Below are 27,130 nucleotides of genomic sequence, written 5' to 3'. Positions count from 1 at the left end.
AAGTGATGGTAAAAATCCGAAATTTTGAATCTCAAAACCGAAACAGAAACTTTAAAAAATCGAATCCCAAATCTCGAATCTCAAAACCTAAAGGCGAAACTTTTTTACTTAGCGGTTACAAAGGTCAATGTTACAAAAAAAAAAAAAAAAAAAAACACATAATCATAAAATGTTAAGTATGCAATCAAGACTGAAAGAGATTGACTCCTGACCGTGACATAACATAAATATGTCAATGTGACTGATAATCTTAAAACCCAATACAACATAATTTTTCATAAACAAAAAAAAATTAAACTTCTAACACCAACATAAACATGAATATTAGATTAATTAGAACATTTAGTGGTCAATATTTCTTTGTGAGTAAATATTGATGTGAAAATGAATTGTACCAGTTATAGTATTTAAGATACCTTTTGAAGTTCAGAATAAAATTTACTTGTTTCATTACTGTTAATGGTGATGTTTGCTCTGTTTCTACCAGCTTGTTTGGAAACAGCATTGAAAACAATAACAATGGCACAAAAAAATGTCAGCAGTTAAAAACTGTCAAAATCTTCAATTTTGAAACTTTTGAATCTCGAAAGTTGGTGATTGAATCTCGAAACCGAAACTTTTCCGAAGTTTTGATGGTTTTGAGATTTGAGATTTGGTTTTGACACATCCCTAATGTGTATAATAATGATAATTTTCATCATTGCATGATGAATTCTTAGACTAAAGAGGTTTTTGTTATGTCGTAGGTTGTGACACTGGAATGCCCGACTGCACTGGTGTGGAACTGTATCGGGGAGGGAAAGTCTTCCTCTGTCTTAAATGGTTCTGCTCTTGACCACCTTCCTTGTTCTCCGGCTGCGCTACCGATGCCTCAACGGACCACCAACCCTCATGTCAGGTACTTATATTTGGGGAAATATTATAACTCCTTAACATCTCTGTCTGTATTGTGGGTTGTATTAGGATTTGTAGTTGTACTAATGTTTCAAATACAAAAATTAACATCTTAATACTCTAATCTTTACAAATTTAACTCTTCACTATTATTTTGGTTGGTTGCAGGAACCAGCTGAAGTTGGGAGAGGAGTTGATCAAACAGCGTAGTCAGGCAGCAGAAGGTCGTTGGTCATGTGACAAGTGGCAGCAGTCGTCTGCTGGTATGTATCAGTTCTACCAAAAGTTCAGTAAAAAATGTATCATCAGTTCCAGACATATGAGGATGTAATACATGAACCACTATAAAAAATTGCAACTCTCTAAGCCTCCTCAGATAAGGGAAGTAATTACAATTGTCCTCTCTACGAAATAAGCCCCAATCCTCTGTTGCTACTTTTCTACAACTTGTAAATGTAATATGTATGGAAATACATGATATATAGTTCCCAAAAAGTATTCACATAAAATACAATATGAAATATAATAATGTGACTTGTCATGTAAATACATAGTACCCTATGGTAAATTCATTTAAAAAAATATTAGAAGATAAGGACACAAAACTCTAAATAGTAATTCAGATTAAATGTTTTTTTACAACTTTATAACTTTAATTTGTTTTTTTGGAAGTTAATTGTAGATTTTCCAACTCGTGTGCCATATCAAACCTTCGTAAACAGGTGTTGTAAGCAACGGGAAATTACAGATCACTCCTATGCTCATGCTGTGATAGATCATTGTAATTTATTTGTAACTCTGTGGTGTTGCAATCTCAAAAAAAAGGTAAGTAGCCTATCGCTTGACTATCGGTTTGTTTTGATTCCTGACTTCCAACTAGAGCTTACTAGCTGGACTTTTTTCTCATGGACACTGGGATGTTTCAGGGGTGACTACAGTGAAGGTGTTGAATGCGTTGGATGCGCTAGATCGTCACAGCTTTGAAAGAGTGGACGGCAGCAACTCCTTGGACACTCTATACTCCAAGATCTTCCCTGTCGCGAACAACACCAAGGATAAGGACAACAACCAGGAGGAGGCCAGGGTGCAATATGTACGTAAAAAGTCATGTAGAATCTTGTCAGGGCACCCGATAAACTTTCAAACCTTAAAATTGTTTATGAGCCGTCAATTTTGCCAAATGTGGTAATTCCTGAATTGAGCTGTGAAGTTTGCAGCGGAATGAAAATTTACAACTTGTTTGTGGTTGGTATGAAAAGGAAAGTTAATGCAGTATTAACCTGTAATTCAGTCTTTTGTCACACAACTTAAGTTCTTCAAGAACTATGAGATTAGAACTATTCCTCTCTACTATTTATTTCAGTATTAAACATAAGTTGCAGTTCTCACAGTAAACAGCGTGGTGTTCACTGTGATAATAATTTGTATGTTTTCCAGTCGGTATCTCAAGACAAGGCAGTCGTAGACATCCTGTGTCAATGGGCAGTCAGTGGAATGAGGTAAATATTAAGATACAGTTGGGAATTGATAACAATGCCAGAGTTTAAACAGTCAGTAGTCTTGATGCTAAGACACAGATTTTATTCAATCTTGATTCATATTGTGACAGGAATGTAGTACCTTCTCGATTGCGCTATCCAGCATAGTACTGCGGGCCTTGTAGCTATGAGAAGTCGTTATTGCGTGGAATATGTACATTTCTGTGCTTGGTTTGATTATGTCAATTGAAGTCAAGTACTTAGAGTATGTAGTGTCTTTTTTAACGCCTAAACTTATGTAATATAAGTAGGCTATATTACATTTAGATTAGCCACTATTTACACCAGAGTTATTAAGTCAAATAGTACTCAACGAGAATCGTAAGTTGACTTTCTTAGCTGGGTATCTGAGTAGATATTTTGCTCTTCAAAACATTAAACAGAAGGTTACCAGGTCCATCATGAGAAAAGTCAGAAGCTTTTAGATGGTTTGAGACGGGACCCAGCTGATAGTCAGTAACAAAGCTGTCATGTCATTTAACACTCATGTATCTATTTCCTCTTCCGTTCCGGATATCTCCGGATCTGGGTGTTCACTGGCCTCTCATCTTCTTATGTCCCTTCACAATTCCTCTTCCTCCTCATACTGCCACTGCACTCCTCTTGCTTCCACATCTCGTCTCACCTCGTCAATCCATCTTCTTCTAGGCCTTCCTCCTGGACTTCTTCCGTTCATGTAATGCTTACTTAATTTTTTTGGTTGTTCTATCATTTTTCATTCTTCTTAATTGGCCAAAGTGGTCTTAATTCCGATTTCTCTACTCGTTCTCTCAAAATTTCTTCAATTTTGAAAAATTCTATTCCTCTTCTCAACTTTTCATTCCTAATTCTATCCAATCTTGTTTTTCCTGTAGCCCTTTAATATGTTTTACAAATGTTATTCCCCCCGCCTGAACCCTACTTTAATCACCTTCAGCATAAAATAAATACCCTGGTTTTTTATCGCCGTAGGGATTTAATCTATTCTCATTGTAATTTTAAAAGAAAACATCTTTTTCAGTATTCAGTTGGATTATTGAGTGTCCTCTAAACTTACAACCAACTGTATTCCTCTGTTTCCCATTAACCTGTTCCTCCAGTTGACACATCCCTGTCTCAGGTACGGAGAGCACAGAGCCATGGCGGTTGCCAAGCTGCTTGAGAAGCGCCAGGCGGAGGTGACCAGTGGGGCCAGCAACGGAGAGTCAGACACTGGAGATGACAAAGACTCCACGGCCTCTGTACCTACAGGTCTGCCAGTGTTCCAAACCCTGCTCATGCGGTTCTTGGACCACGACGCACCTGTGCTGGGTATGAGCAATTATTCAGCTGTTCCCAACTTTTTCTCAAAGTTTAGCACTTCACTTGAAAAAAATATTTTCTGTACCACTTGGTATTAATAGATGGAATAGGTTTGTCAATTTAACTAACCTATTTTCCAACTATAAATATTAACCTTTCCCATGAATTTCATTAATTTGCAATTGATGAATACATGTGTGAAGTACAAAACACCGTGCGGAAAAGTTTTAATTTTGCTCATATTACCTGAGTGTTACTATAACTAGTCAGTAATTTAGTTTGTACTAGGCCTATGTTAAACCAACAAAATATTCTACTCCCTGTTCTAATGAATTGATGACCAAACACAGTTACCAATGGGCCTTAAACTGACACAGCCCAGACACACCAGCCCAAACAATCATGACACATAATACTTGAACTTGTAATTCACCTTGCATTACTCCAGTAACTACAGTTACTCAGGTTCTATGCTACCTGAGGAGGTAGCGTATAATATCATTGCATTGGTTGTCCGTTTGAGTTCGCGTTCGCGGCATTGTACTTTACTAACAAACACCTAGATTGGAGTCGATGGCTCAGTTGGTAGCGTCACGGACTTCGGGCCCAAGGCAGCGATGTGTTGAGTTTGGATCCTGGTCACTGCCAAAAACATTTTATCAGTACAGTTCACCTTTGTACTGTACCGGCTCACCCCTTGCTTTGCTGGGTACGTTCCACGAACGGGCAGTTAGTCTATGTGGACGGGCAAATGCAAGGTTAAAAGAGGCCACCAACCTCTTTTATTAAAAAAAACTTTTAATTGATATCTATATATCTAATTCCGTAAGCCCAAAATTTTACAATGAAATTGTGAGCGAACGAGAGGACGTAGAAAGCTGGGGGAGGTCTCATTTTAAAGGTCTCGGCATGAAATTTTGGGGAAAAATATTCATTTTTCTTAAATATCCACCAAAACGTTGTTACGGAATAAAATAATTCACATTTAAATAACATGGGAATCTAGGTCATGTCTGCTTTGTTTACATTAAAACATGTGGTTTAACTTCATTTAAAGCATATGATATGAATTATGTACTGTAATATGCATACTAACTTATTATAAATTTGAAATAGACGTTTTCCCAATTTTAAGGGTCTGGATTAGATAATGGAGTACGATTGGTTGTGTTAGGTATGTCTGAACAAAGTGTAAAGTTAGAAGTGATTACTGGAGTAGGCAAAGGGAACTTATTTTTCCATGCCAAAAATAAAACTAATTTCTATAGATCTTGATTAGTTTAAGTTTACAAGTATTCAATTCCCAATCATTTCGATTAGCTTTCAATATTACTTATTATTAAAGCAACGGACAAGGCCAAACCTTAACAAAACTCGGATTTAAAAAAAAAAACAAAAAAAAAACAGTGTTTACCCATGGTCAATTTTATGTTGCTTTTAGCCAGGTAAAGCGGCCAGATGATGTTAAAATAGTACTAGAATCAAATAAAGACGAAGGAATCGACTAAAATGGATAGCCTACCATGCAACAAATGTTGTTTTCAGAGAGATTTTGTTTATAAACAAAATACAAAATACAAAATACATTTTTCTGACATTGTAATTAGCATTTTACAATCTGGAGGATGACATTATCTCTATGTGTTTAATCTAAGTGAATTTGTCTATATTCAAAGAGATTTATATATATTTGATTGATTGTCATGAAGATTATAATTAAAAATGTTCTTTAGTTGTATTTATGATTAGAAAGTTTTTATAATACCGCATGAACAGTCTTTTGGAACTTTTATTTTAAACAGTGCAGACAACAATATGTATTATGCAGGTATGTAATAATACATATTATAATATACAAAAATGTTAAACGATAATTCAAGTTGACCCAGTGGAGATCAACCCAATGGTTCAAGGTTCAACCCATGAGACAGGATATATAATATATATATAGGGGCTATTGCCCCTAAAAGCCACTAGTGCATATTTATTTACCTATGCTTAAATTTCAGATTTTCTTCTGACTCCTAGCGGGCCGTTCCCCTAATGAGGTAGCACATCACTGAATTATATAATTCTAATGCCCAGTAACTATGTACCAAGTTCTGAAGCTCTATTTTTATTACTTTTTGAAATATTGAACTGTACCAAGACTTTTTTTCCACCCTATAAAAGATTTCTTACTCACCAATCATGTTTCTAGTGTTCGTTATATAAGATTTTGCCAAATTGTTTCTAACAGTTTCATTTTATCTCTTAAGTTTTAAGAACACCCTTTAGGTATAACATCTATTTATTGGTTGTTTAATATTTTTACCTGTACTACAATTCCATTTCTTTAGCTAAGCTTAATTTAAAATATCAGTTTATTTTATACTATTTTCTGCAAGAGTTTTAAGTGTGGGCTGTTATCTTTTTCAGACGAGAATCCCAGTAATGCCAACCGCACCATGTTTACCAACCTCGTTCATCTGTTTGCTGAACTGATACGTCACGATGTGTTCTCCCACGATGCGTACATGTGCACTCTCATATCCCGCGGTGATCTCAATGTGGCCACGCCGCCTGGTAGGTAGACGTATATTCTTGAAATCAGTGTTGCCAGTCATAAAAACGAAATATCCCACATCTTGTGAAAAGTCCCACAAAATTTATTTTTGTTTATTTAAACCATTTATTAATTTATTTATTTTGCCTCAAAACAAAAAATCACAAATACTTTTATTCTTAACAATGGGTTCATTGCATTTTTTAGTTCCTTGGTTCATGCAAATAATTTGTTTGTGCAAATGATTTTTTTATAGAACCCAATAATATTGAGGAAATCCGACAATAATTGATAAAACTAATGTAAATTTGATTTAATGTAATACGTAGTAACAAATTACAAGAGTTATTGTATTCTGCCAAATACAAATACCCAGCTGGTATCTTATTTGGCTTATAGTTTGATATTGTGGTCAGGCTGAGACTTAGATCCTGAAGATTGGCAGGAAATCTCATATCACCAATGGCTTTTATTACCTAATGTTGAAGGTCCTGGTTGGTGAAAACAATATAAAGCTGTATGCCTACATTTATAAAACAAACAAAAATTACATCTTAAGGCAAGCATTATCTTTGTATCTCTAAATTACCCTCCCTGAGAGGTAAGCTATGCTCATGTTAATAACCTTGTTTACTACAGCGGGAGGAACAACGCCACACCCTGCCAGCAACAAGCCAGCAGCAACTCCCATGGAGGATGACTCAGGTCTGTTTGACATCAAGCCCAAGATGGAACCTCCTAGTAGAGCCATGGACTACGATGACAGCAAGATAGACGATGATCTGGACAAACTGCTGCAGCATATCAAGGAGGAGCAGCAGAACTCTATGGTGAGTTTCCACCCAATCTCCAACCAACTGGTTGCGTACACCATTTCTTCCCTGACAAGACATCTCTAAATAACTTTCTAATATAACTTTATTTCAAGTTTTGAGGGTAATCGACATTGAATGTTTCAGGATGCCCCTGACTCTCCGAAGGATGACCCAGGCAGCCTTGTGCCTGGAGGCATCAACAACGTGAACCCTCTGGAGGCGGAGTCAGGGGCCTCTGTAGATGCCAAGGGACGACCTTCCAGACACCTGCTGTACACTACTCACTTCCCTCTACCACAGGTAAATGTCTACAAGAGTTATTTTGCAATACTAACTTTGAGGTTTTTATGACAGTTCACTAACTTGAAATCGGGGTTGAGAGAACCAAAAACAATCTCATATAAATTCTATCTCTGATTGGATAAATGTTTCCTGTAGGGTTCCTCAATGTTAAATATTTAATTATTGCTTTTCACTTTGATTACACTAGTATTGGGCTGACACTTTGTCAGGTGGTTATTGTGTGCAATTAATTGAGTCGTTTTACAAAATTGTTCTTCAATGTTTGGTGTGATATGTATTCAAAATTTAAGCTGTAAAGGAAAATGTACGCTCTCTAAGGACTGCTATTTCACTTGCAAATCTGTTGTGTGGCATTATATTTTACGATGTGCTTGATCATTTTTTGGACAAGAGATAAAAACCATAACTCTTTCAAAAGGTTTTAATGTAAAAGCATTGATTCTGCATGTCACTTAATCACTCTTTAATTATTTTATCTCAATGATCAGGATGAAAGTAGCAGTCACGACTGTAACCAGAGACATGTTCTCTTGTACGGAGTGAACAAACTGCGAGACGAGGCTCGTCACACTGTCAAGCGCATCAGCAAAGACATCTGCAAACTGTTCAGCAAGAAGTTCAGCATAGATGTTGCTGAGGGTGAGATAATTTTGTATTCCAATCATAGAGGTTTCACTTAAGTTTACATCACAACCTCTATTGAACATCTTGTATTTAGTAAAACTTTGTTCTAGCCACTTTAATCCACTGTTGGGGATTAAGTGGGCTGCAACTAAAAATAAATTAAATGTTTATTTAAACTTATTTTTCTACAACTACACCAGTAACAGTTAATATATACACAATACATCCATTAGTCATTCAGACTAATCTAAGATCCAAGTTTTCCAGATCAACAAAAGTCTAGATTAAATTTAATCTAATGTCCACAAGAGAGGGAGATATCCAGGATTTTGCCATAATTGCAGAATGCAGAAAAGACTATGATGACGTTTCCATGACACTGGAGATGTCCATAATTTAGCCCGATCACTAAAAACTATGATGACATTTCTGTGACTGCGGGAGGTGACAATAATGTATACAAACCGCAGGTGATATTCACAGGGGTTTGTTGTGATTGCGGTTGACAATGATAACGTTTCTGTGATCGCGGGAGACGTTGATAATGATCACACGACCGCAGGAGATATTCAGGATTTTGCCACTGTCGCTGGAGATGATGTTTTTGTGACCTTATGTGATGATTATGATAATGAAAATGATCCCGATATTTAGGATTAGTATTTTACCAACAATAGCTCACTGAATTTTTGAATAATTAGAAATACAAATAAATGTGAGATGAGAACAAACTTAAGCTGTAGGCCTTGAATTTGTTTTAGTTTACAGCCAAACATTCATGCGGGAACCTGGAAGAACTTTTAAAAATAAAGGAGAAAAATAGTACACACCCTGGTTTGGGATTCTGGTCACTTCTATATAATATAACACTTTAGCAAAAACACCTGAATAGTGTAATTCTGAATTTAAAAAGTAAACCAGAGTACAAACTCAATTAACGGTTAAGGTTGGGTGGCAGATCAACCATGGTCAACCTCTAAACTTTTGTTACAAAACCTCATTATCTTGAGAAAAATATCAAGATGATTTTTGAAATTGTATTCCTTAATCCTATTGCATTAAAGTACATTGTAGGCCTATATTCAACTGTTTGGACCCATTATTGTTATGCAGGCTCGTTTTCAAAACATCTTAGTTATATTGACAAAAATACAATGGAAGCACAACCAAGAAATATTGACCAAGAGCTCCAAGATGACATCACACTTGCCCTGACGATCCTCTGCTCCATAAAAATCTGTCTGATTATGGCTATGTTACAATACAATACAACAAATTTCAACTCGGGACTGATGACGACATAAAGCTTAAAAGCCTATGTTTGGATGAATACTAATAAGTAACCGAGGCAACTTTTTGAATGCGTGGATGAAGAAGAACCCAAAAAAAGAATTGAAGAACATAGAGAAAGAATATAGATGTTATTATGTCGTTGTTATCTTTATATCTTTATTTTATTTTTATAGCTGTTATTTAGGTACTTCAGTATTAAACGGAGGCCACATTTTGTCAGCGCGCTGCGGCGGTTATGTTAGGTTGGGTTATCGTAAATATTATGTGTGTAGGACTTTCCTCGCTTCGTTATGAATCGAACGATACTTTCTATTATGATAACCCAACCTAACATAACCGCCGCAGCGCGCTGACAAAATGTGGCCTCCGTTTAATACTGAAGTACCGTTATTTATTATCTTTAAGTACTACTAGTGGCCTGTAGGGGCCATAGCCCCTAATTTAGACTTCAATAAAAAAAAAAAAAACATATATAAAAAGACAAATATTCTAAATATGTTTTTAAAATCATCAATTTAATGTTACTTCAAATTAACAGTGTTTCTTGTTTTATATCTTGGTTTTCCTTCCGTTGGAGTCGTAGATTAGTTGCTTCTGGTGTGTCAGTGAAATACAATTGTAAAATAAGGATTAAATACAACATATTAAAAAATGAAAAACGTGAACACGGTTTGACCTGAGCCCGGAGAACGACGAATCAGAGCTGAAATCGTACAGCCAAACATTGCACATCTTTTCTAGTTTAAAATTGAAGATTTGTTTTGTAATCTTACAAATTCTGTTATAGTTTCCATTTTGAGAACCAAATGTAAAGGTTGACATTATTATTAATTAGGCCTATTATGAAGGCAACTCCCCATTTCGCGGTATTAAGTCAGAAATATATCTATGAATTTGTCCCTGAATTTTAAAACAGTATGGCCTATTTCCCGGAATCTCTTTTTGTGCAGTGGAAAGCGACGCAAAAGCCATTGCACTGTTGTATTGCCTTATGTTTTTTATGAAGTTCGAATCATGTAAAAACAGTTCTTTTAGTTCGTCATGTACTTGTGGTTGTGGCATGTCCATTGTGGCAACATGCGTTGAAATGTCCATTTGTGGCCTCCTCTGTGAAGTGAAATGCGCCACAATGCATGCAAGTGCTTTAAGAGAACCTAAATTGTGAGAAACAACACTCAACTCATTTTCCAGCGTTCTTCTAAAGACACGAAATTAAAACACAGCTAAAACACAGCAGGTAAAACAGCTTCTGGATTTCTTTCACAGTTAGGCCCTACATGACGTTCTTTTTGCATTTTTTAAGTCTGTTGAATTCCTGGACACTCTTCCACGTCTTGCAGGTCTTACTTCTAGTTACTTCACTCATTATAAAAATGGGAAACAAAAAAATTAAACACAATTCATTTTAAAACATTATTTACCAACATTGACTTTTCGGAATAAATGTAAACATTGCAAATAAATAAGTAACAGCTGATAGAATGCAGACGTTTTTCAGTCCCCATGCATTTCTTATGGTGGATATTTTACGTTATATCTCGTTTTCTAACTTTATGGGAATTCTGCTATTTTTCCCGAGTCCCTGGGGTCAAAACCTTTAATTTAAGACCTCTCCCACTTTTCTGCGACTTACCAGACGTCCACAATTTTCTGGTAAAAATGTTGTCTTACAGAATTATATATAAGGATGTCTTCATCCTTTTTTTTATGAGTTATCTAATGTTTTTTTGTTTTCAAAATTATACGTCTTCAACCATCAATGCTAGTTGATACCGATCAAAATTCTTCTTCTCTTTTAGTAGGTAAAATATTTACAAACAATACTTTACAATGTTAAGAAGATTATCTTTTACAGGTGGAAAAGTAAAGAAACATTCTCGTAACGAGTTCAACTTTGAAGCGACGACAGCTCGTGTTCAAGCACTGTCATACTTTGACCAACATGTTGTCACCTGGCAGTGCAGTGTTACCGTGTTGGAGATGATCAACACTTTTGCTTCTGGTGAGTTCAAAACAGGAATATGCATCTTGTATTCTACTTCCAACTGAACCATTTAGGTTCAAAACCATAGGCATCACGCCAGGAGGGTACGGGGGGCGTGCGCCCCCCTCAACATGACAATTTTTTTTTAATTTTTGTAGCCAACCAACAGTAAAAATACATTTCTACTTTCTAAAGTCTATACTCACAAGTTTTATTAAATATACCAAGGGGTTTTGAGGGTATTTTATACTACCCAGACCACCCGCTAGGATGGTGTCCTGGTTGTGCCTCCCCAAATCTATGGGTCATGTGACGCCTCCGTTCAAAACCATTGTTAGTCACCAAAATTGGTGTTACCTAAAGTGTTAAAGTACTGCAAGTATATTAACCTTTAATTTGTTTACGTTTTTTTTAACATTTTTACTGTATATGTTACCAGGAAACTCCAACTATTTGCCAGTCCAAGAACATGTAGCGTTCTTGTTTGACTTAATGGAGCTGGCTCTCAACATAGATGGACTCATAGATGTATGCATACAGGTAAACAGCTTAAGTTGTCTTGTTCATTGTTGTCAAATGATATGTTAGTTTTGTTGCCCAGAATGTTTACAATTTTTCATTGCATTCTTTGAATAAAGTCGAACCCAAGAATGTACTGAGTTGTTGTATAATGGGTCATACACATATTATATCATTGTATCTATCATTGCAGATATTGAAGGAAGTACCGGAGGTAGAGGCTCAACTGACAGCCAAAGGCTCCAACCTGGTGCGTATCTACACTCCGTCCCTCGTACTGTACGTGGTGGGTGTGCTAAGGAGATACCACTGCTGTCTGCTGTGTGAGTACAAAACACAGAAAAAGTTTTAGTGTAGTGAACAAATACTAAGAGTCAATTTGCTTAAGGACCAACCTCCTCATAAGAGATGTCATGATCGTCTTCTGCAACAGCTGAGGCATAATTCTTTTCCGTTATCACAGCAAAATCATGAACATCATCTGCGATTGTGCAGACATCTTCCCTTACGATTGTGACTACTCGTGATGTGTCAAAACAGAATCTAAAATCTCAAAATCACCAAAACTTTAGAAAAGTTTCATTTTAAATATTGATTCAAAACTAAGTATAGATTCAGGAAGCTTAGCATGAAGAAGTACGTAGGCCATAGATCATACAGAAAACACACAGAACACACAATATTTCGTCCCCTGGGCATGGCCCCCACATTTAATTGTGGGCCCTGTTACCAGGATCTGGCTCGGGCCCCCCTACCAACCGGGGGGTCGGGGGGTATGGAAGGGAAAATGTTGAAAATGTCATGTATTTTAGTGAGTTTTTAAGGCTATCTAGGTATTAAATTTGTGAGTGGTAAATGGCACTTTTGCAGCCTTTTTTAAGGAAGAAAAGAGTTCTTCAATGAGTTTTATAAGACTTAAAATTACAGGAATTCAGCAATTAAAACTATTATATCAATACACAAAAGCTCCATGCCTATTAATATTTTGTCCTTTTTATTTCCCTGTAAGAGGGTTTGGCTATCTTAACTGCTATAATTGTACTTTGTAATATGGAGTAGGAAAAAATTTACGTAAATTGAGTTTAACAGCTTACATCAATGAAATCATATTTTATTCAGTGACAATTTTCATCAAGAATTTTAACAATACTACATTTTTTGGGAGTGGATGCCTGAGCTGCCGAACTTGCGCCGAGTAGTCACGGAGAAAAACAAATGTGCACGAGTAATGCCGAGAATGACCGATGCTATCCGATCCATGCTTTAGTACAGTATTATACCGAGCAAATTGGGAAGAAAACTTAGGTCAAAATTATTAGGCCTACAATCTTTCATATTTTTTAAACTCCAAAAGTAAAGAATTTTTAAGTTTGTGTCAAATAACCTAGATTGCAATAATTATTAATTGAAATATTCCATACATAAAAGTGCAACCGGGACCAAATGTTGATAAAACGGGACAAATAAGCGTCCCGAGAGGATTTGTCGGGATGGACCAGTCCCCCTAAAACGGGACGTCTGGTCACCTTAGCTATGGTACATAGTACATGTCAATTTTTCAATGCTTTACAAATTGTATTTTAACTTATAACTATAAGGATTCATTCTTGAAACTATCAGTTCAATTATAAAACCAAACTTTGTTTATTATGGGGGGAATGAGGTAGGAGTGGCTAGGCGCCTGGCGGGAGGAAGGGGTAGAGGGAGTTTGTGGAGCCGGCCACTGGGGCCCGAGCTGGCTGTTCTGCTGTTGTATAGTACATACGCACCTACGCACCTATAGAATTTAAATATAAACTTCCTTAGAATCAAGAATTAATACATTTTAAATTATTTAACTTTGTTTTTTGTAAAATATTTAAATATTATTTTTTTATCTTCAATTTAAGGATCTGCTGTAAAGTGATCTTCAATGGGGAAAAAAATAAAAAAACAAATGGGTAGGCCCGGGCCCCCTGAGGGCCCGGGCCCTGTGACTAGAGTTGCGCCAGCCCCACCCTTGTGGGGGCCATGCCTGGGGGACTTTAGCCCAAGCGAAAGACAGTTTTAAAATGTTTTGTCATGGATGTTGCCAACTACCCAGAATTGACTCATATTTAGTTTATTTATATCTATGTACCAAACTTAAATATTTGTATACTTATGTATATACACACTTAGCTTATACACTTGTATACTAATGTTATGCCTTTAGCTAGCTGCATTGGACAGGTTTATCTTAGATTGAGATTGTGGGGAAATCTGGAATTGGTGACTTATATGAGAATGCCAGTTCCCACCTTCTTAACATGCAAAGGCTGCAACAATTCTTTGGATGTGATTTTAAGACTTAAGCTATGAATCAACTATCAAATTCCATATTGTGTTTGTTGATTACAGTGTCGTCAGAGCAGACTGTGGCTGTGTTTGAGGCTCTGTGTCGTGTTGTCAAACATGTGTCCAACCCTGGGGACTGCTCCAGTGTAGAACGCTGTGTGTTGTCACATCTCTATGACCTGTACTCGACCTGCTCTCTACTCAAGTCACGTCCTCACGGAGGCGAACCCTTCAGCAACGCCTACCCCAAGATACGGGCGGCCTTGTACACGTCACTGCAGCCCACCCCCTCCAACCACGCATGCACTGGCTTCCTCACAGACGTCATCGAAAATATTAGACGGCCTGGTGCGTAGTTATCATATAGATTATTTGCTGTATGTATAAACAAAACTAATAAAGCTACCAATATGGTAGCAATATGCTACCAATATGAAATAACTAAACACTAAACATTTTGTAAATAAAAGCACAACCATGTGGTACAAAATTAAACCGTCAATTGAAACATAATATAATAATCAACTAACTGACCAGATGATTATTGAAGATCTAAACACAACTACTGAAGCGACATGCAATGTTGGACCTCCCATTCAGATTCGGCTAAATGTTATCAAAATTCTCTTTGTTAGCTAGTGTTGACAGTGGTCAACCACTAGCTAATGTTCTTCAAGTTAACTTTTAATGTTGTATTGTTATTACATTTTTTCTTATTGATCTACTTTTTGAACAATTGTAAATCAAATAAAGTAAAAAAAAAAACTTCACAATATATTATACAAAATCCTGTGTTATTCCAATGCCTATCAAACTACTAACTACTGCTGCAGATACACCCTAATAAAAATATTACATTTTATCTGCCTCATATTGCTACAACGTTGATTTTTCAAACTGCTGCTGTTATGATGAAATTTGATAACCTTGTATTTGATAACCGACCTTTATAGTGAGGATAGAGCCGAGCTGGGTGCGTCAGTTGTCAGAGTCGGCCAGCAACCGCTACAGTTTCGTCTGCAACGCTGTCATTGCAGTGTGCAACGAGACTGACCTGGATAGGCTCAATGACCTCGGACACTTGTGTGCGGAACTGACTGCATCTTGCAACTCATTGTCACCCGAGTGGCTCGGTGAGTGAACCTCTCTAAGATCAGGGATATGTGTTTTGTCTATGGAAAGTAAGGATGAACAGGTTCCAAATGTCAGAAATAAAAAAATATATATATTCCTGATTTTCAGATTTCTGATTACATTTCATTTGGGATTTTCTCAGGATGGGATTTTTCCAACTGCCACGGATTCCGCCGCAATTGCGTGTGATGATGTCTTCACGGTGGTAGCTAATGGGGACCTCTGATGATGTCCTTGTAATTGCAAAAAATAGTAACGATAGTAGTGCCATAAATTGCAGCTATAATGAAGTAGAACAATCAAAAATATTAGTCAATATTGCCTTTTGTCAGTGTTTTTACTTTAGTTATTTTTTCAAACAAACTAAAACTTACCTTGCTGAAAAAAATAATTCTGGGCAGTCCCAAACTAAAAGTACAATCCCATCATCCCTTTTGGAAAGACGTGGAAAAAAGGAAGATAACCAAACGTCTTGGGAGAGTGATTTGATCCAACAGGTGGAGATTTCATCACATGTTTTAATGTTGTGATCACCTACATATTGTTTGTTGTTAACAGGTGTTCTGATGGCACTGTGCTACTCGTCCAGTCACAGTTCCTATTTCATGTACGTTCTCTCTCGTGTGGACATCCATGATCTCTCCATACACAACTCTTTGGCTGTGTTTACTTCCATTCTAATAGGTGGGTGAGAAACAATCCCAACATGCTTAACGCTTAGCTCGAATTCATTGAAGTTTCAATGTCAACTAACTTGTCTTTGTAGTGAATCTGTCATAAAGATGTGCCTACTCTGTTCTGTTACTGATCTAAAGATGGTAATCTGCAAAGAGAGTCGAAACCTTAGTATAAGTTAGTTGCAATATGGCACAGTGTTACCCTGAAGATCCTGAAGCTGTGTATTGTGATTATTCTAGGGTCAGATATATGTTTTGTAAATATTCAGAGGATTTTATATGATAAATGTTCAACTTTAATTTTGAGTCAAGGTTAAGTCAACTTTTAGTTGTTAAGTAATAAGTAAATAACACATGTGAGATAAAATTCCACAGTAAATGTAGACTGTCGAGTCCTAGTCTTTGGGTGGTGACAAAAATTCAATAAAGTTATTGTGTCTCACTTGCATGAAACTGGACTAAAAAAATAGCTAATATAGAATTTCTAGTTAATAATCAGTTTTCTTACTAAACATTTAATCTTATATTTCAGCTCGCCATTGTTTTTCACTTGAAGATTTTGTGGTGCATGTTGCGCTTCCTTCTCTTCTGACATTGTGCAAAGAAAGTAAGTTGTGGATTTGTTTTTACTACTTGGTTAATATCCTAGTGTGACCGACCCCCTTAAAGCTAAGATGTTTTAAATTTTGTGTGAAAAAGGCTCTCTCATATTTCAAAAGAGGCTTTGCTTTCCTTTAGGTAAAGCACTATGTCTGTAAAGTCCATAGAGTATGAAAATGGGTCCCAAGCAATAATATTTTGGCATGATTAAATCTAAGGCTTACCTTACAATCCAATTTATTATATAGTGGAGACCTAGGTTTCTACGTCAAAACGTTATCGTCAGTCCTTTGTCTCATAGGTTAGCTAAACTAAAAGGACTGACGATAACGTTTCGACGTAGAAACCTAGGTCTCCTTTATATAATAAATTGGATCGTAAGGTAAGCCTTAGATTTAATCATGTTCAATAACGATCCAGAGGCTATACCTCCAAATATTTTGGCATTTTAATCAAGGATGTAAAAAATAAAAAATAAAATTGTATGGTTTAACCACCTTGTCTACCCACCAATTTAACCAGTAAACTGAAGCTAAAGATGGCAATTGACAAATTATGTATTTAGTGATTAGCCATTCCACTCGTAATTATTAATATTATTTATTACTTTTGGCACAACATCACCACCTGGGTAAGTATTTTAAGCAGAAAATGTAAGCAAGACGAGTGTAAAATGAAATGAGATAATTGGTATAGCTGTGTTAAAATCACATGTACCCTTGGCCAAGATTATCTGTTAATATCCTAATGGTCACAGAATTATGTATTATTGTTGCACTGACAGAGTTTGTGTTGTATAGGTAGAGGAGACACAGATATGGATACAGAGGCTGGAGCCCGATTGACTTGTCACTTATTGTTGAGGCTCTTCAAGACCATAGAGGTGCCTCAGCCTGCTCTCTACTCTGTCGGTTAGTATCAACAATCAATCAGACACACACTTGGGTGCATTTTTCAAGCTGAATATGAAAGCAAGATTGCAAGGTGAATGTAGAGGATGAGATGGTCTTCATAGTTTTATTACGGACTAAGATAAGCTGGCTCTTTACCCTGAACCATCTACTAATAGCCCTATGATCACTCATAGCTGGCAAGATTGCAGAGCGCAAAAGTCAGTTATGAACCAAAACAACACTACTGGTTTTTCCAGAATCCAATCCACTGATCATAATTTATTACCACTTTGCAAGCACTATAACCACTCATTACCCATTTCATCCAAATTCTTTGCTGTGTACAGTATCATAATCTTGTTAGGTTGTGCACTACTTAATTTTTTACCTCAAATGCTAATCTGAAACTTGCTTCTCTTGAACCAATGTCTAGTTTATCAACCAAAGGTGCTACTACTGAGCTACTGTTTTTGTTAATATCTAGTTTTCTTAGTACCCTAGAGGCCTTATGGCCCTCAGTATGAATAATCTTTTTTTAACCTTTTACCTGGAAATATGCCAGTCATTGTTAAACACAAGTTGGGATTTCATGTCTAGAGTAGACAGTCAAATGTCTTTACACTGCAGTAGTGACAGAAAATATAGGCTCAGTTATGGATCATTTTTAGTATATCTAATCATGTATACTGGGTTAGGTGGAGGTTGTTACATACTGATTGTGTTGCAGGCACTTCACCACACCCTGTACCGAGCAACTCTATGTACAACATCAAGCTGAGCTGTGACAGACATCTGCTAGCAGCTGCACACAACAACATCCAGGTCGGCCCCGTGCTGGCAGTGCTCAAGGTAAGACAAACTAGACAGAATGCTGGTGATACTGGGGGAAGAATAAACACTGAACCCTATAAAATATATTGTCTCCCCCAAGTCTGTGTTCAGTCCTTGCCTAGAGCAATCCTTCCAGCCCTAATTCCTTGAAAATAGAGTCTGATAAGGTTATTTTTGGGAAATCCCCATACTACCTGGTAAACTCCCAAGCTCTTTTTTTTAATTCTCCCAACAGCTTAACATTTAGCCATGTGCCTAGGAGTTTCTCCCTCTTATTGGTCAAATTGACAGTCCTTCTCCTGTGTAATGCTCTGGAGGTGTCCTCTTAGCCTACAGTGTCCAGTTAGCATACTGTTAATCTTTTTTACAATCCAAGTTTTTGCTTGATCATAGTCTCAGATCTCCTCACATTGTTGTCTCCAAGCAATTCTCTGGCTAGCTTACACTCTTAAAGATCTTTCCAGATTTATGACCTTTCATTCTTTTCCTCTTGAGCTTCCTTTTAAAGAAGGGATCTCTAGTGCACAGCCTAGTTCCTGCCCTATGAAAAGCGTAGACACTTCAACCCTGGCAAGCTTATCTGCCTCCTCATTTCCCTGAACATCTTAATGCCCAGGTACTTAAATGAGGGATAACTTGTTGCTCTGTCCCAACATTTAAGACTTTATAGACAGTTCTATACCATCCTGGAACTAGACAAAATATAAGTCTTAGTCTTTACTGTTTTGTTAGTAAATAACATCGGCCATTTAGTATATTATAGGCGTTTATTGTGATATTTTCTGTCGCAGGCTATCCTAGTTGTGGGAGATGCTACTGCCAAGCGAACTACAGGCTCTCTGTCTAAGAAGTCAGACAGTCAGGCGGGCGGGGGAGCAGTGGGGGGAGTGAAGAGTGAGTTGAGTATCAGCCATATCCTCGGCACCAGCGACATGGGCGGCGAGCTGCTCATGGACCTCGGGTACGTAGCAAATCTTGTGTAAAATGTTTTCTCTTAAAACTTTGGATTTACGATTTAGTATATGCTCTATAAAAACTAAATATGAAACAAAGTGTCATATTTCAAACAAAGCTAGTAAATGGAACCAATATCCTCCCTTCAAAGAGTTGTTGATAAAACTCGTAGTTCTCGATATCTGCGGTAGATGTATTCTGGCAATGTACAGTGCAAAAAAAATTTGCCTCAAGGACTATCTGTATACCGCCACCTATGGTGAAACATTTATTATAAACCTAAACAGCAATAGATATTGACTGTTGCGCACAGTGCCAGTGGAGGAGCTGAGGGTACGACACACAGCTTGTCAGACCTGGCACAGCTGGTGCTGAGAGAGATCTGCAGTCAGGAGTGGGTGTTGGAGAGATGTCTTCAGAACCCTGAGGAGTTGTGTACCCAGGACATGTTACTGGACAGCATGTTGTCTCCCAAACAAGTAAGTGGTGGCGACTTTTAAGCTAAAATTAAAATAACAATGTTGTACCTGATATAAAGGGTGATTGGTACTCAGTGTGACAAAAATTTGTTAGGAAGTACAAAGTAAATGAAGTGTGATAATGCATATAAGAGGTTCCAAGTCTAAAAACTGGCTTCCCAAAGAATTATTTTAATTTTTATGTTTTTAAACTTGATACAGCAATTTCTCAATTAACTGTAAAAGGATTTGAGTAGATAATGTTATTTTCGTGTTCTACATTAAATTTTAAAGAGAATAATAGAATACTATGGAGGATCAATAGTAAAAACTCCATTGTAAATAGATCCAAAGATAAAAATTAAGGTGTTTGATAACAATTTAAAAGCGTTGGTCTATTGAATTTTTCTACACGCTTACACAACTTTGTAAGTACAGTAGACCCCCTCTTAACCGACCCTAATGGGACCGGACCTAGGTCGGATAACTCAAAAGGTCGGATAAAACGGGCAATCCCTAAAATCATAACATAATGAAGTGCTATTCATTTGGAATTATATAATCATTATTTTGAAGTCATACTTGTATTATTTATAAAATAAACTGCTCTTATCCCTTTTTTCATATTTATAGAAAATTCACAAATAAACACAAAACACGGTTAAGTCAAATAGGCCTACACTTTCAGTGGAATATATTATAATACTAGACAAGAGTCAATAAAATTCCTATTTAAATAACTTTAGTACTGTAATGTATTAATGGATGCTTTCCAAAAAACATCGTAATACAGTTAGTACAGAACCTTTTGTAGACATTAAAGATACAAGCGACCATTTTGTTACAAAACAGGACGTTTATTTATAGCCTCCCACTGGAGGCTCGAGGCACAAAAACTATCTTGACCTTGGAGTTGTTAAACCCCCTTCCCTACCTTCCCTACAAGTTGCGTTGTTTGTTTACTCCGGCGATAAGATAATCAGTAATCAGTTCTCTCCGCACAGATAACAAATCAGATCAGATGTGCTCGAGCTACGAACGATGATGACAAACTGACAATAGGCTATGCAATATTTTTTGTGATCAACACAAAATAACTCATTGTTAGTCATATCCTGTGGAGATAAGCGTATGGTTCAGTTCTCATCGCCCAGCGTGGGAGCGGAAATGCCGATATTCCTAGAAAGCGGCGGTTAAACCGAGCTGCTCTCAAAGCAAGGTCGGTTAAAACAAACTGTATTATTTTACGATCGAAGGCGGATAATCCGATTATCGGTTAATACGAGGTCGGTTAAGAGGGGGTCTACTGTATGTCTTCATTTGATTTTTTTCTGATTTTAGGCACAAAGACTTTTACATATGATCTGTTATCCTGAGTCAACAGCATCCTCAGAAATAAACCTGGATCACAAGTCAATCATAACCAACATTTTAGAGGTAAGAAAATTACAGCTAAAGTAACTCCTTGTGCGATTCCATTATGGTAATTTAAGTATCAGAGAAATAGCAATCACCAAAGTCATAGTAGTAAGGTATAGGTACAGGACAGCTGTATTTTTTATTTTCATGGTTCCCCGGGAAAAATGCTCATAAATTTTTTCACATGTGGTGGTGTCAAAATCGTGAAAATATTTGAGGATTTCAGAGACATCCTGGGTGTTTTCCACAATATTTAAAATGTAGAACATTTTCAACTGCAGAGCAGAAATCAAAGCCCTGCTTAGCTTGAACACCTATAGATGTATCCACATTCATTGAAAGGGCAGAACGAGTTCTATAAACAAGTTGTTTGGCAGAACCTTGATCTATGGACTCTGAGGATGTCTTGGCTGGACATGCAATTGATGTACAAACAGCTGACCAGTGGCTCTCAGGAACTCAACCAGTGGCTTGACACTGTGGCCAAGGCAGCAATTGATGTCTTCCAGCTGACTGCTGCCAGCAGCAACACTGAGTGAGTGAAATTGTACAAAGTTTTAAAACTAATTGAATGTTATCAGAAACTTCATCAAGACTAAATCATAAGCTTGCATCTCAATTGATTTGAATTTTTTCGCTGTGTATAAAAGCAAGGTCTGTGAGTGGCTGATGACTGTGGGACGAGAGGCTGCAGAGGCTTTAATTCGCTCGCCTTACATTTAAATTAATCTCTGACATCAAACACCGCCATAATAGCTATCAAAATACATTTTTCTTCATAGATTAATATTTTTATTGTTGCTTAAGCAGGGTGTCTACCAACCGGGAAATCCGGGAAAACCGGGAATTGTACTTAAATTTTTACTGGCCATGAAATGTACGGGAATTGTCCTTAAATGCTAGACTATGTCCTTAAATTTTTAATGGGCCATAATTTTATTGATCGCTAGTTGGTTGGGAGCACATAAAAGGTTTATCAGATGTTTGTTTACATTTTCATAATTTATTACTAGAGTAATTATGCAATAAAAATCCCATTTTTATTTTATTTTATTTATTTATTTACGGTATAACACCATTTTTACAAGGGTTGACATTACAGGGTTGACATGCTGATACAGATACAATATTGAAAGATTGAGATTAAATGAACGAAAAGTGATTAAAGAGTGAAGGTGAAATGTGAAATACAATTGCTTAGCCTAGTTAAATTTTCTTCCCTTCTGCCTTTTCTCATGCTTTTTTCATTTTTTTTTGTTGTTTTGCATAATTTATTGACAGGCAGATAAGAGACTAACATTACATGCAATAGAAAAGACTTGGTTGAATAGCAAGCATAACAATAGATGAAATTTGGCAACAATAACAATCGATAATATAGGCTACTGCAAGAAAACATGCGACTAGAATAACAAAATACCCCCGCCGCAGCAAACCTGCAGACTAAGCGAATTTCCTTTTGCCTGATTGGATTTACACTAAAATGCATCCTTAAAAATATCACATTTATTCCCTATTTAAATACAATTAGTTAAACGAGTACTTAGGTTTGCTGCAACAGGGAAGGTAAAAAGGTGATTTTTGTTGTAAAATGTTAATAGTTTAGTAAGAAATGAAAGTATTTTACAAATTCGATCAAAATATGTTCATAAACAAGCAAATTACAACAGTTGACTTATTCTCCATAAGAATAACATGAGAATTTTAAATTTACAATTTTTTGGAATTTTCTCCGTAACCATTAGGCGCACAATAATGCTTCAATATACTAAATTATTTGTTTTTTTTTTAAGCTCTACAAAATGGTTTGGAAAGAAATTGTGAAATGATGTGTTTATAGGGTCAAAAATGGGAAAAACCTATTTTTACCCCATAAAACCCCCCATAAACACCCGATCCCATGATCCGATCATGCTGGTTCGCGAACTCGTTCGAATGAATATAGGTTTACACGTTTATACCAAATTTCATCAAAATTGGATCATTTTTGCTCGAGTTATCGTGCTAACGGACACATATATATATATATAAATATATATATAAATATATATATATATATATGAATTTGAACGGATGGTGTTTTTGGCCTCTAGGGACCTCAAAACAAAAAAGTAAATCAGTCCCGCGTCCAGGTCTTACCATGAGTACTACGGTAATAGCTTATTTCCTATATGGGAAATTCGCTAAAAAGATAATACATACATACATTAACAATCTCAAACCCATAAATATTTTATCACGACAATCAAGTGTCAAGTCAAGTACTTCCAAGAACTGTTGACTCAGCAGCTAGCTCATAAAAGTTGTATCACTTTTATTCCTTTACAACTTCTTTTTTTATTACTAGGGTAATTATTATTAGATCCCAAACATATTTTATCGTGAAAATAATACAGTAGAACCTCAATAAATCGAATCCCAAGGGGAACGGGAAAACTTCGAATTATCGAGTACTTCGAATAATAAAGGTTCGATTTATCAAGGTTCATTCTCCCCAAAATTCGATTTATAGAGGTTCAATTCTTTGTTGAACGTACTCTACGGCTCATAGCCATTTTTCAGTGGAAAGGTTATAGAGTAGCGCGAATGAAGTAAACAAAGAAATGAGTCATTGGCAGACACCCTCTCAGTTTTTTGCCCCTCGGCTACGACCCTTTTGTTATTAGACGGGCACCTGTTCTCTTATCGCCTGTTTGGAACTTTCACTTTTTACAATGAATGATGGGCAAATCACTATCAGAGGTCCAAAAAACTGACTGGTACTATCACATTAAAAGTTTAGACTAAAGAAAATAAGCTTTAAATGTATAGATTTAAAATAAAGCATGTTGGTATACTTTAAAACAGACCGGGAAATAAATAATAACTCGTTTTAAAATTCAGTACAGTATACGTATTTATTGAAATCAATGACAGTACAAAACAAAATCAATGTCAATGTATTTAACAAAACATACATTTGATTTTTAAAGAACATTTTAACGCAACTTGTACAAGTTTTCAATAGCCTACCGTACATTTACAAACTGCAAAAATGGAATACATGTATAGTCATTTTGTTTAATACAAATTGTGAAAATATTTACTGTATAACAAAGTCTCAATAGATAAAATATTTCTTAAAATCAAACGAAACTCAAAACGATGACTAACTGATGTACTGTATTGAAAATGGTTACAGTGTAAAAATGTTTACTTTACATTTTCAGTGGAAAACAAAATATTTGCTGATGCAGTACATCATAAAACAAAGATAGGCTACAGGGTAAAAATATTTACTTTACATTTACAGTAGAAAACAAAATATTTGCTGATACAGTACATCATAAAACAGAGATAGGCTACAGTAGGAGCCTAAATGTTTGTATGGTTAACTCCTTATACAGAAAAATATTCAGAAATTGTAGTTTGTCTACCTGTTAGAGTAACTTTGTCCAGCGCGTCGTCCAGTACAGAAATTGATTTAATTGTTTGGTCACTCATCATCGTCTTCTTTTGAAGAAATTTGCGCAAGACATCAATTGCACAACGCGCATCACTGAGTGTCGGGTCCGGGTCCGTTGCTTCGTTCTCGTCGTCCGCTTCACCCTCGTCGTCGCCCTCTCCTACATTATCTTCTAGTGGGTCTTGTGTAACGGAGGCGATTATATCCGCTTCACTTAGTGCCCCACTTGTCGCCACATCGTCATCAAAATTGACAAATTCCTCGAACGTTAGATCCTCAACATTAAGAGACCGTGTAACTTCATTCCAACGCGTCGGAGGCTCGAGTTCATTATTAGGAGGGTCATCAACCACACTGATATCCACATCTGTGTCTTCTGCATTTTCTTCGGGTTTCTGAGTGAATCCACTTTTCTTAAAACAATTTTCGATTGTTTTCTCAGATACATTATTCCAAGCCTTTGACGCCATCCACATTGCGTCAAGCACATCGATTTTTGTGGGGCTGTTTTTTTCTAGGTCACTTAGGAACCGGCGAACCACTTCTTTTCTATAAAACACTTTAAAGTTCTTGATGATTCCTTGATCTAGAGGCTGCAGTTTGGATGTCGTATTAGGGGGTAAAAACACGATTTTAATGTTTTTTAGCTTGGGTAAATCACCATGGGCTGTACAATTATCGATGAACATAAGAATTTTCTTTTTCTTCTTCTTCATATCATTATCAAGGTCTTTTAACCACTTGCCGAAAATTTCAGATTTCATCCAAGATTTAGGGTTTGAAGTGTAGTCCATCGGGAAACTTTTTACACCTTTGAAACAACGTGGGTTTTTGGCCTTCCCAATCATTAGCGGTTTGAGTTTAACGGTTCCAGTTTGGTTTGCACCAAGTAGCACTGTAACTCTCTGCTTACTATTTTTGCCTCCATGGCATGAGTCTCCTTTGAACGCTAATGTTTTATCCGGTAAGCACTGATAATAAAGTCCAGTTTCGTCCGCATTGAATATGTCGTCGGGTTTGTAGCCCTTTGTTAGATCGGGTATTTTTTCCGTCCATTCTGTACACAACTGATCGTCCACACTAGCACTTTCGCCCGTTATTCTTTTAAAAACAATCTCGTTTCTTTTTTTAAAATTTTGTAACCACCCATTACTTGCCCGAAAGTTTGTTTTGCCAAGTTGAGTAGCAAATTCGACGGCTTTTTCCTGTAAAGTCGGTCCACTCACAGGTAAATTTTTATCCCGGCATTGTTTAAGCCACTGCAACACACAATCTTCAATTTCTTTAGATTCCGGTCCTTTTATTCTCTTCGATCTTGATGCATTGCTTTCATACTTCTCCTTGTGTTTTAAAATGGTTGACAAAGTGTTGGCCGGTATACCAAACTGTTTAGCGATTTCACATTTTTTCTTGTCACCTTTTTCTACTGCTTCGATAACTTTTAACTTATCCTCGTAGGTAAGTGTCTTGTACGAACGTTTTGCCATATTGGCTATAAAAACTCACTAGCACTAAACACTCTAAAACAAAGGAGACACTGTATCTAAACTACTCGAGTACACACACGCACATGACTGAGATAGATTGCAACAGGAGCGGAAGTTGGATTTCCTGTCGAAACACGAAACACGACGCAGTAAAGTACAGTATCGATGTTTTGAATCATAACAAATTCCATACAACTTCGATTAATAGAGGGTTTCTTGCTAATACTTCGACTTGTAGAGGTTCGGCAGTTGCACGATTTCGAATTGTAGAGGTTTTTGGACTAAAACTTCGATTTATAGAGGTACTTTTACGACGAAAAATACCATAAAACTTCGAATTATAAAGGTGTTTCTTGTGAAATATTCGAATTGTAGAGGCAAAATTAACGTTGCAATAGTTAGGGAAGTTCAAGGGGAATTTAAAAAATTCGATTTATCAAGGATTTCGAATTATTGAGGTTCGATTTATTAAGGTTCCACTGTAGCTTTATAATGGCTGTTAAATTTCACTTCTTACTCGTACTTTCGGCAAGCCGCAGCGCGGCGATTGCCTAGTGCCATAAAACTGTTTATGGTTTCATATTAAACATGTAAATAATCTACAGTCTTATTTTGTAAGTTAACCCCTTTTTTATGGACATTTTATCTTTCAATTGACAAAACCACAAGCATTGTTGTTTGCATTAATGTTTTACTAGTGTACCTGTTGCTCGAATTCGAGCAATTGCAAAGCATTACAGGCGACTCAAAGATTATGGAAATACTCACGATAGTTAGATATAATCAAAATCTGTTGTAAATACCTTATCTTTTTTCAAAAAGCTGTTCTTGTTTTTTTAGTGTTTATTGTGTAAAAAAAAACATGATTTCTATTTCTTCTACTTGGTTGTGTTCTATGTCTTTTTCTATGTTTCCATTGTTTGCAAATCGGTTATTTCAATGATTGCTCAAGAAATGTAGCACAGTGTTAATTCAGTTTTATTTTTAGCCTATATCAAATTGTCCAGGATTTCCATTGTAATAATTACACCAACCCAAGTTTCGTCTACAGATGCAATATGCCAAAGAATATCACCTACGTACAATCTCCAAGGAGTGGTAAAACGGCAGAAACCAACCA

At 36.5% G+C, this 27,130-nt stretch overlaps 1 protein-coding gene across 2 annotated transcripts in view; it reads left to right on the top strand.

The window, feature by feature from the left end:
- Positions 1-27,130, top strand: part of LOC128991476 (mediator of RNA polymerase II transcription subunit 12-like) — a 66,874-nt gene that overhangs the window by 10,215 nt on the left and 29,529 nt on the right. For both annotated transcript variants that reach the window (XM_054414386.1, XM_054414387.1), the window contains exons 9-30: positions 747-898; positions 1,063-1,157; positions 1,821-1,987; positions 2,332-2,393; positions 3,532-3,722; positions 6,132-6,278; positions 6,898-7,088; positions 7,218-7,373; positions 7,865-8,015; positions 11,149-11,295; positions 11,717-11,817; positions 11,990-12,119; positions 14,176-14,460; positions 15,066-15,245; positions 15,805-15,930; positions 16,456-16,530; positions 17,324-17,434; positions 18,144-18,265; positions 19,039-19,208; positions 19,515-19,680; positions 21,001-21,096; positions 21,456-21,613. In XM_054414386.1, the coding sequence (XP_054270361.1) occupies positions 747-898; positions 1,063-1,157; positions 1,821-1,987; positions 2,332-2,393; positions 3,532-3,722; positions 6,132-6,278; positions 6,898-7,088; positions 7,218-7,373; positions 7,865-8,015; positions 11,149-11,295; positions 11,717-11,817; positions 11,990-12,119; positions 14,176-14,460; positions 15,066-15,245; positions 15,805-15,930; positions 16,456-16,530; positions 17,324-17,434; positions 18,144-18,265; positions 19,039-19,208; positions 19,515-19,680; positions 21,001-21,096; positions 21,456-21,613 (3,179 nt within the window). The remainder of the gene's footprint in view (positions 1-746; positions 899-1,062; positions 1,158-1,820; positions 1,988-2,331; positions 2,394-3,531; positions 3,723-6,131; positions 6,279-6,897; positions 7,089-7,217; positions 7,374-7,864; positions 8,016-11,148; positions 11,296-11,716; positions 11,818-11,989; positions 12,120-14,175; positions 14,461-15,065; positions 15,246-15,804; positions 15,931-16,455; positions 16,531-17,323; positions 17,435-18,143; positions 18,266-19,038; positions 19,209-19,514; positions 19,681-21,000; positions 21,097-21,455; positions 21,614-27,130) is intronic.

This window comes from Macrosteles quadrilineatus, unplaced genomic scaffold (genome assembly GCF_028750875.1).
Source record: "Macrosteles quadrilineatus isolate MER2022 unplaced genomic scaffold, UCM_ALF_1.0 Scaffold_4__1_contigs__length_99947679, whole genome shotgun sequence".
NCBI classification, from domain to species: domain Eukaryota; kingdom Metazoa; phylum Arthropoda; class Insecta; order Hemiptera; family Cicadellidae; genus Macrosteles; species Macrosteles quadrilineatus.
Note: the sequence above shows the minus strand (reverse complement) of the source record. Positions and strands in the feature narration are given on the sequence as shown.